Source organism: Palaemon carinicauda, chromosome 1 (genome assembly GCF_036898095.1).
Source record: "Palaemon carinicauda isolate YSFRI2023 chromosome 1, ASM3689809v2, whole genome shotgun sequence".
NCBI lineage: Eukaryota > Metazoa > Arthropoda > Malacostraca > Decapoda > Palaemonidae > Palaemon > Palaemon carinicauda.
Window position 1 is genome coordinate 251,857,836 of NC_090725.1, and position 10,000 is coordinate 251,867,835.

A 10,000-nucleotide genomic window follows, 5' to 3' on the forward strand; every position below is an offset into this window, starting at 1 on the left:
TTTTATTACATTTGGAAGAATATTTCTTGTTCTTTCACATGCTATATGGAATTATATAAAAATATGCAAATATCTATATACAAATCTTTATCGTAAATTTTCTTATACCCCTAAAAACTTGTCCATAATCTAACATCAATTGCTCAATTTCTTTCAAACAATGGATATAGTTTTTTTATAGGTTATATAGAATATCTATTCAGCTTTCTAATACAATCTTCAGCTTTTTTCTATCTTTATTCCTTAGTTATGTACGATACGAAACGTCAATGTAGGTAGATTGAAAAAAATATCAAAATTACATTTTTAAAATTTAGCATTTTCTGATAAGTCACAGATTTTTACCAATGATATTTATATCTACTTCATTGTATCACCGAGGAAAATTTACCATTTCTACTCAGTTATCGCATAAGTTTTCTTTTACCTTTAAAGGTTATTTTTTTTTAAATCTACCTTTCTCCCAAAATACATTCACGTTCATGACGCCTTTTTAATATCTTTAGGAATTGCAAAGATATTCTGCTTACATCATATAAAAGATGAAGCATTCCTCTACATAATGCAATAAACCAGAAGCTCATATCTCATAAACTTTTGACGTCCCGGAGTGCGCAATAAAAATTCTCTGAGAGAGCGCCACTTTTTACCCCGACCAAAAGCATTGTCCCTCATTGCGTTAGTGGACCCTCCAAAAGACAGTTTAGAAAAGCTTAACACCGGTAAATCTTGTCATATCACTTTTATCTACTTAGCTCTTTATATACAGTGGCTCACCTCCATTATCGTTATTTTGCAACGTCAGTCGCCTGGGGATCTGATCAAAGTTTTTCAGAAACAGACGACTCCAAGTGATTCCGATCCGGGCTGATACTGTGTCGATGTTTATGGGACTCTGTTTCTCTCCGCCACACGAGGCACTGATCTTGGACGACCAGACATTTTGACCTGAGTAAGAAAAATATTTTGTTACACACACACATACATAAATATATATATATATATATATATATATATATATATATATATATATATATATATATATATATATATATATATATATATATATAATGTATGTGTGTGCACACACGTGCGTGAGTGTGTGTATGTTTTTATGAGATTGAAATCTAAGAAAGATAATTAATTGTTTAAAGACAGTAGGTTTATACGTATATTAACTAAACTATCATGCAGTTACATTTATCGTGAACATTTTGTGTATTTACATAAAAATATCAAGTCTGGTCACGTAACAATGCCTCTTCTCTCACAATTTCTCATGTTTTACTTCTCATTTAAGTGACTGATATTCCAAATAAATCACCGTTTTAAATCAAGAAAGAAAGAAATACAGTTTCCTAAATACACACACACACACACACACGGACATATATATATATATATATATATATATATATATATATATATATATATATATATATATATATATATATATATATATGTATATATATATAGTATATATATATGTATATATATATACATATATATATATATATATATATACACATACATACATATATGTATATATAATAATAATAATAATAATAATAATAATAATAATAATAATTTGACATTTGTATTGCGGTTTTCATCGAAACTACTTACCATCAGGACCACTGTGACTCCACGACGGGGTTTGTTGTCCGACAGACACCTGGAACACAGAGGGAGAGGCAGTAAAACATGTAAGTGCACACACACATAAATGTATATGGATAGTATATATATATTTACTAGGGTACACGACCTGTCAAAAATGACGGTTAAATATTTAGATAGATATGTACACATGCAGTCGCACACATACTGATGCAGCCTAACCCCTCCAACATTCCTTACTACAACTATTCTCCCCAGGGTATGACTACTACTCTCTCTTCTCCCCTACCCGGGGGATGGGGAGAGACCGATTAGATATGCGCCTGGTCATGCAGCTGAGCGTGACTGGAAAGATATATATATATATATATATATATATATATATATATATATATATATATATATATATATATATAGATAGATAGATAGATAGATAGATAGATAGATAGATAGATGGATAAATATATATATATCACCATTATCATCATCATCATCTCCTTCGCCTATTGACGCAAAGGGCCTCAGTAAGATTTCGCCAGTCGTCTCTATCTTGAGCTTTTAAATGAATACTTCTCCATTCATCATCTACTTCATGCGTCATAGTCCTCAGCCATGTAAACTCTTCTATTGCCCTGTGGAGCCCAGTTGAAAGTTTGGTGAACTAATCTATCTTGGGGAGTGCGAAGAGCATGCCCAAACCATCTCCATCTACCCCTTGCCATTATTTTTCCACATATGGCACTTAAGTAATCTCTTTTATAGTGCCCTTTAACTCCTAATTTTCTTTTTAGGGCTTTGTTCTCAAATCTTCAAAATCTGTTGAATATTGTTTCATTGTCATACCACGACTCATGTCCATACAGTAACACCGATCTCACTAAACTGATATATAGCCTGATTTTTTTTATGTAATTTCATGCGATTTGATTTCCAGATCTTATTTAACCTAGCCATTGTCTGGTTTGCTTTTTTGATCTTTCATTAAACTCCAATTCTAAAGACCTTATATCAGAGATCATAGTTCTTAAATACTTAAACGATTCCACCTCATTAATTCTTTTTTCCTTCTAATGATATTTCGTCTTCCATTGCATATTCTGTTCTCATCATCTTTATTCTATTTATCTTGAGCTCAACCTCATGTGATAATTCATGCATTCTAATAAGCAAGCTTTGCAAGTCTTGTGGCGTTTTACTAATAAGGAAACCGTAAACAGCATACTATATAAATAAATATATATATATATATATATATATATATATATATATTATATATATATGTATATATATATATACATATGTATATATATGTGTGTGTATGTGTAGGAGGAGAAGATCAAGAGGGAGGCAGAAAATTAGATAGCGAGATAAGCTGAGGTATGATATGAAGAGAAAAGTTTTGGTGGAAGAGAATGCCTTTGATAGAAGGCATTGGAGAGGGTACATCATGCAACCGACCCTTTAATGTAGGGATAACGGTGGAGAAGAAGATACACACACACACACACACACATATATATATATATATATATATATATATGTGTGTGTGTGTGTGTGTGTGTGTGTAAGCAGATACTTGCTCTTTATTATATAGGGAAGATGATAACGATGCTCAGGTCACGGTTTTCACTGAAAATTTTCAACGCACCCGTAGGATTCCAATAGTAAGATGGTTATCCTTAACTGCTCTTCACCTCACCTCAACATGATAAGGTTTCTTCATTAATCTTTTTATTCTAATTCAGGCTCTATGTTAAAGAAAAATTCCAAATGTGAGGGAATCGAAAATTTTAGAGATCATGATTATGACACGCCACACACACACGTATTTATGTATATACTGTATATATATATATATATATATATATATATATATATATATATATGAGTGTGTGTGATTGTATATATATATATATATATATATATATATATATATATATATATGTGTGTGTGTGTGTGTGTGTGTGTGTGTGATTGTATATATATATATATATATATATATATAGATATATATATATATATATATATATATATATATACATATATATATATATATATGTATATATATATACAATATATATATATATGTATGTATATATATATATAATATATATATATATATATATATATATATATATATATATATATACATATATATATATATATATATATATTTATATTTCTGGACACACTCTCTCATCGTTCCTTGGGTAGGGGGAGAGGTAGTAATTATATCCTGGTGAGAGGGGTTGAAGTTAGGAAAGGGTTGAATTTGTGTGTGCATATCTATCGAAATATTTAGCTGTCATTTTTGACGTGTAGCATACACTAGTGTGTGTACACACAAACACACATATATGTATATATATATATTTATATATATATATATATATATATATATATATATATATATATATATATATATATATATATATGCGTGTTTGCATTTATGTATGTGTTAATGCATACACGATGTTCACACATTAATTCATTCTAAGTAAATGATCTATGATAAAGAAAAAAAAAGTTTTTACAAATAGACAATCCTCAACTATGAATTTTGAGGCAAAGTTCGATAAAAGTCTCAGAAATATTTTGCATATGGATAAGACTTTTGTTCACATGATATTCTGTAAATGAATTGATAGCTTTTTGCTTATCAATTCTGGTTCAGGTTTTGTGCTATCAAACTTTCATTGACGTTTCGTATCGTACCTAATTAAGGAATAAAGATAGAATTAAACTGAAGATTGCATTATAAATCTGAATAGATTTAGATAATAATTGATACGTTTGTTTTTATTTATTAGAAGTTGTTGACATATTTATTACTGATTCAATTCTTGAAGGAAGTGATCCATTGCCTCGCATTAAACTTATCAAACCGCATATAGTTATGTATTTCTGAATGGTACCAGGGGACTGAGTTGTGATGTTTGTTGTTACCTATTTTATAACTTTACGTTAGATAATAGTGCCAAACATTATGTGTTTAGACAAAACTTTATTCCCTCCTGCTATTTTATTTGTAGCCATTTTCGTCGTCATAATAGCAGAAGCTCTTAAATCATAAATTTGTGCTTTAACTTCGTCGATATCTTTTGTTCTCAAAGAGCTCAGTTGGGTCAAATTTGTCTAGTAAATTATCTGAATTCAAGCACATTAAGAGTTCAGTCACACCAAGACGTACATACATACACATAACAGACAGGATCCTGACATTAATTTATCAAAAATATATGGCTTATTTGAATATGAAAAACTCATCTAAATTTGCAAAATTTATCATATATATGTATATTTATATATAAATATATATATATATATATATATATATATATATATATATATATATATATATATATATAAATATGTGTGTGTATATATATATATGCGTGTTTGCATTTACGTATGTGTTAATGCATACACGTTGTTCACACATTAATTCATTCTAAGTAAATGATCTATGATAAAGAAAAAAAAAGTTTTTACAAATAGACAATCCTCAACTATGAATTTTGAGGCAAAGTTCGATAAAAGTCTCAGAAATATTTTGCATATGGATAAGACTTTTGTTCACATGATATTCTGTAAATGAATTGATAGCTTTTTGCTTATCAATTCTGGTTCAGGTTTTGTGCTATCAAACTTTCATTGACGTTTCGTATCGTACCTAATTAAGGAATAAAGATAGAATTAAACTGAAGATTGCATTATAAATCTGAATAGATTTAGATAATAATTGATACGTTTGTTTTTATTTATTAGAAGTTGTTGACATATTTATTACTGATTCAATTCTTGAAGGAAGTGATCCATTGCCTCGCATTAAACTTATCAAACCGCATATAGTTATGTATTTCTGAATGGTACCAGGGGACTGAGTTGTGATGTTTGTTGTTACCTATTTTATAACTTTACGTTAGATAATAGTGCCAAACATTATGTGTTTAGACAAAACTATTCCCTCCTGCTATTTTGTTTGTAGCCATTTTCGTCGTCATAATAGCAGAAGCTCTTAAATCATAAATTTGTGCTTTAACTTCGTTGATTTTTTTTTCTCAAAGAGCTAAGTAGGGTACATTTTGTCTAGTAAATTATCTGAATTCAAGCACATCAAGAGTTCAGTCACACCAAGACATACGTACATACGGATAACAGACAGAAGAATAGTGATCTTACAGTGCGTCCGTGAAGAGGCTGGGTGGGGCGAACGTTCTTGCTGATCATTAGTCCATCTGCGTCCTCCAGGAAACGGAACTCATCCAGCTGCGGAGAATGGCTGTTGTAATCAGTGTAGTCCGACAATATGTACATTACTGACTCATTACGTGTTTCCACAAGTGCTCGTGGAATTCTTGTGAATAATATTCAGCGACATGAATTGTTTGTAAGAGCTTAACGCATCGTAGAATTTATGAACGTTTTTTTTTTTTTTTTTTTTTTTTTTTTTTTTTTTTTTTTTTTTTTTTTTTTTTTTTTTTTTAGTATACTCAGAGGTTAAAGGAGTCATATGCTCCGAGATTTAATCTCCTTTTAACCCTTCCTGAAGATCTCCCATCATTAGAATATTTATATCCATAGGGATGCCCGAAAATATCAATGTCAGTGTTATATATACCTGGTTATTATGGAACTCTATTTCATACTTTGTTGACTGACCTTTCTAAAAATAGCTATTGTTATCATACAGATTTTATATGTATCATCTTTACTTTTTACTATTATATCACCTTAAGAAATTTCTTATAACATTCCGAGAGCTATACGTAGTAGTATAGCTGAGGATTGTGATTCAGGAACATAAAGCTTAGTGAAAAATTCCTGTAATAAGCAAATAATACACCAGGAAATAAAATTTTAGTATTCAAATTAAGGAATAAAGTTTTGTTAACTCTTAAAATAAACTACTAATTCAGTAAGCTTATAATGTGGACCAAATAAGATTATAGATGTAAAAAGAACCTACCTGACGGGAAGAGATGGTTATAGGATTCTTAAATATAGTCCAGATTATTCCTTCCTCGCAGGGAGGAAAAGTCGTGGAACCAATATAGCGGTAGAACTCGTTGTAGTTTTCAGGTAGCAAGTTACTGATTGGGAACGGAATTATATCAGTTGATATGCCTGCAAGAAAAAAGAGGATTTAGTTTTTATTGTTATGCTATTTAAATGTTTATATTGACATATTTCTTCATAAACGTGAAACAGCGTTAAATCTCATGGTAAACTACTGTTCTGCAGCTCTCAAGAAAAAGGTAGTGAAAACATGTTTTTGGTCATCTTACCAGTATTCCTTATGTTTCTTAGCCCCAAAATTACAGGGTCGAGAAAGAGGTTGTCCCTCTGGGTTATATCTAAGAAGATACTGAAGATGGCAACACCATCACTTTTGTTCAGTGCCGTTTGATACCTTCCGTACTTGCTGTTGAAATGCACCAGCTGGATTTCTGCAGCGTAACTGCACCGGACAAAATACAAATTTAGTGGACCTATTGGTATAGTGGCGGGGTAAATACAGTTGTTTTCAGTTTACTAGATTTAGCCATATGTTTGGATAGTCTCAGCTGAAGATTAGAAGAGAGGACTAACCTTCGCCTGTCGATTGTGTGTTCCGAACCGGCATAATCTGTCGCTCCCCAATGGAAAATGACCCCTTCCAGAATGTACTTTTGATTGAGGGGAAGGTTTCCCCCCATTACGTACGGTTGGTGACGCGCCTCAAGAAAAACTGGAATAAAATTAATTCGGAATTGGAAAAGAAAGTTTTTTTCCTTTATGTATTGAAATAGATACAAGTAGCATATATTTCAATTAATAATGATTTTATTTTCTAATTTTGAACTTGAGAAGACATGAATATTGAATAACCAGAGAAGGAGGGGAAGGCCAAATTTCAAGTGGAAAGATAAATTATTGAATGACATGAAGAAAAAAGGTCAATTAGAACAAGTATACAGGACGAGGAAGATAGAGAAGGCTGAATAGAAACAAGGACCCTTTATGGAAATGGGAAAAGCTGAAGACAAAGAACATGAATATTGAATAACTGAAGGATGGTGAAATGAAACATTACCAAATTTGCCTCCGTTGTTGAGCACCATAGACGGAGGAGTCTCGGTGTAACCATGGAGGCCCAGAAGCTTCCAGGGGAACTCGCCCAACGTATCATAAGTTCTGATGTCAATGGGAGACTGATTCTTACCTCCGCAGGTTGGGAAAGTTTGAAACCATCGGCTGGGTCCTTTGGGAGGAAGGATGTAATGTATGAGGACTTCAAGTACTGTAGTTTGCACATTCAAAGAAGTACGGAACTTAATGAAGAAATATCTAAACGAGGCTTTCTGATTGATGTTGTCATAAAGGTACATATAGTTTTACTGATATTATACCAGTATATATATATATATATATATATATATATATATATATATATATATATATATATATATATATATATATATATATATTTATATATATATATATATATATATATATATATATATATATATATATATATATATATGTCTTAACCATAGAAGCTTCACATTTACATCGTATGGCAACAACTTACCGTTGACTCCGAAGTAAGACCAGTCTGAATCAGAAACTGAAATATAAATTTTGATGGTTAGAAACAAAAAAAGATTGTTGACCAATGTTTTATATAGCAAATAAAGGCAAGACTCTACACGTTTCGATGCAGACCTAAGAAATAAGTAAAATATCTATAATCTTCAGCTGTAAATCTAAAGAAACAAAAGAAAAACTAATAAATACCTTTACGCAACAGATTTACAGAGAAAAACTTTGATTTTTCGATTTATCTGGATTTTTGTTCAGCTGGTTGCTTGTGCTTCAATGACATAAGTGACACATTAGATACCACTGATGCATATTGAACTATCTATCATGTGACAGTTGATTTACATCCGATATTTCCAGTGCATACGATTTATCAAGATTTAAAAGGGTACAGGCAAGGCCATCTCAAGTGGTACAGGCCATCTTTCATGTGTAATTATTAAGTGTTTTTTTATTTATAAAGATCATAGTATGCCTACTTAATAGTTTTAATAATAATTCTTTTTTCATCTTGCACGTATCTGATTATTTTGAGGATTTAGATAGTCACAAATGTCGGGAGTAAGACTTTTAAGAAATATTTAGGTACAATAATCTTTCTGGCGTTTATGTGTAGAATATTCTAGTGTGTTACAATGGATTACAAACATTGGAAACATAAGAAATGGATCATAGAACTCAAATCTATATAAGAAACAAAAATGAAGTACTGAAACTTATTTTCACCTGGATAAGAAGAAGAAACTGTGCATCTGAACTGGCTCTTTGTGACGCGGGTTTTGTAGACCAGAAAGAGGCTGTCGTGTGCTGTGAGAGGACCGATCTGCTTAGAGCCTCCACAATACCTAAGGGAAATCAAGCCTCAGTGTAGTTATAAAGTGGCACTTACGAGGATTCGTTTCAACTAGATTTCGACAAGCTGCAATATACTTTGCTCACACATATACACATACATATTTGTATGTGTCCTTGCGTGCACACAAAGTTTACCTTTGGTCCAGAAATACATGCTTCATGGAACGTCATATCCTTGAGTTTTTAACTTAGTGTTATATCTATACGATTCATGTGAATATTCAAATGGACCAAAAGGCAGAATGTGTGTATATATATATGTATATTGTAATTCCTTCCTGTAAAAAAACAAATTCATATCTTAAAAACTTGAAACTATTATTTAGGTGCTGGGTCAATTGAATTTATTCGAAATTCTAAGAACCCATCTTTCTCCTAGTTATTGTCTGTTACTTTTTCATTTTATAGCCTATAGCATCTATGGTTTTCCCTTCATGTTTGTTTACCTGTTCAACCCAATTGTGAGAGACGCGGAATAACAGTTATTTCCGGGAAACTCGGCTTCGCATCCCAATGTGATCAATGTCCTTGGCGCCTGAAAAAAAAACAAGAATTTCAGATAAAAATATTGCAATGGTCAAACAAATTGTATTTTTTTAAGCGTTAGACCATGAAATATATTTTGTGATCAAGTTCTCCTTTGTGCGGGTGAATTTTGTTTCACATTCGCTTTCCCTTCTAAACAACAAAGTTTACATCAACAATCAATAATTAATAAATGGCAAAAATGTTAAACTTATCATTTCCGACTCACCCGAATAATCCAGGTCTTCTCGTATGGATTTCTGGTTGGGAAGAACAGTCTTCCTGATTCGAACGTCTTCCAAGTCAGCGGATCCAGTTTTATGATGTCTGTTGGGGAGCTAAATGTGTCCTGGGTTTCCCGGGATCCAGTCTGAAGGTTATTGGGTGTATTTCTGTCTGCCAATGATGATTAGAT

At 31.5% G+C, this 10,000-nt stretch overlaps 3 protein-coding genes across 3 annotated transcripts in view; 1 reads left to right on the forward strand and 2 right to left on the reverse strand.

Annotated features, from left to right (window-relative positions):
* Positions 1–5,874, reverse strand: part of LOC137644497 (carbonic anhydrase 2-like) — an 11,164-nt gene extending 5,290 nt beyond the window's left edge. The window contains exons 1-3 of the mRNA XM_068377472.1: positions 5,803–5,874; positions 1,627–1,675; positions 778–948 (exon numbers count right to left, since the gene is read on the reverse strand). Coding sequence (XP_068233573.1) covers positions 778–948; positions 1,627–1,675; positions 5,803–5,850 — 268 coding nt within the window. The 5' untranslated portion in view covers positions 5,851–5,874. The remainder of the gene's footprint in view (positions 1–777; positions 949–1,626; positions 1,676–5,802) is intronic.
* Positions 1–10,000, forward strand: part of MED24 (mediator complex subunit 24) — a 349,247-nt gene that overhangs the window by 42,929 nt on the left and 296,318 nt on the right. The window lies entirely within an intron of this gene.
* LOC137638796 (carbonic anhydrase 2-like) overlaps positions 6,367–10,000 on the reverse strand; it is a 22,076-nt gene continuing 18,442 nt past the window's right edge. The window contains exons 2-10 of the mRNA XM_068371171.1: positions 9,815–9,981; positions 9,507–9,595; positions 8,932–9,050; positions 8,195–8,230; positions 7,697–7,864; positions 7,213–7,351; positions 6,909–7,081; positions 6,590–6,747; positions 6,367–6,444 (exon numbers count right to left, since the gene is read on the reverse strand). Coding sequence (XP_068227272.1) covers positions 6,367–6,444; positions 6,590–6,747; positions 6,909–7,081; positions 7,213–7,351; positions 7,697–7,864; positions 8,195–8,230; positions 8,932–9,050; positions 9,507–9,595; positions 9,815–9,981 — 1,127 coding nt within the window. The remainder of the gene's footprint in view (positions 6,445–6,589; positions 6,748–6,908; positions 7,082–7,212; positions 7,352–7,696; positions 7,865–8,194; positions 8,231–8,931; positions 9,051–9,506; positions 9,596–9,814; positions 9,982–10,000) is intronic.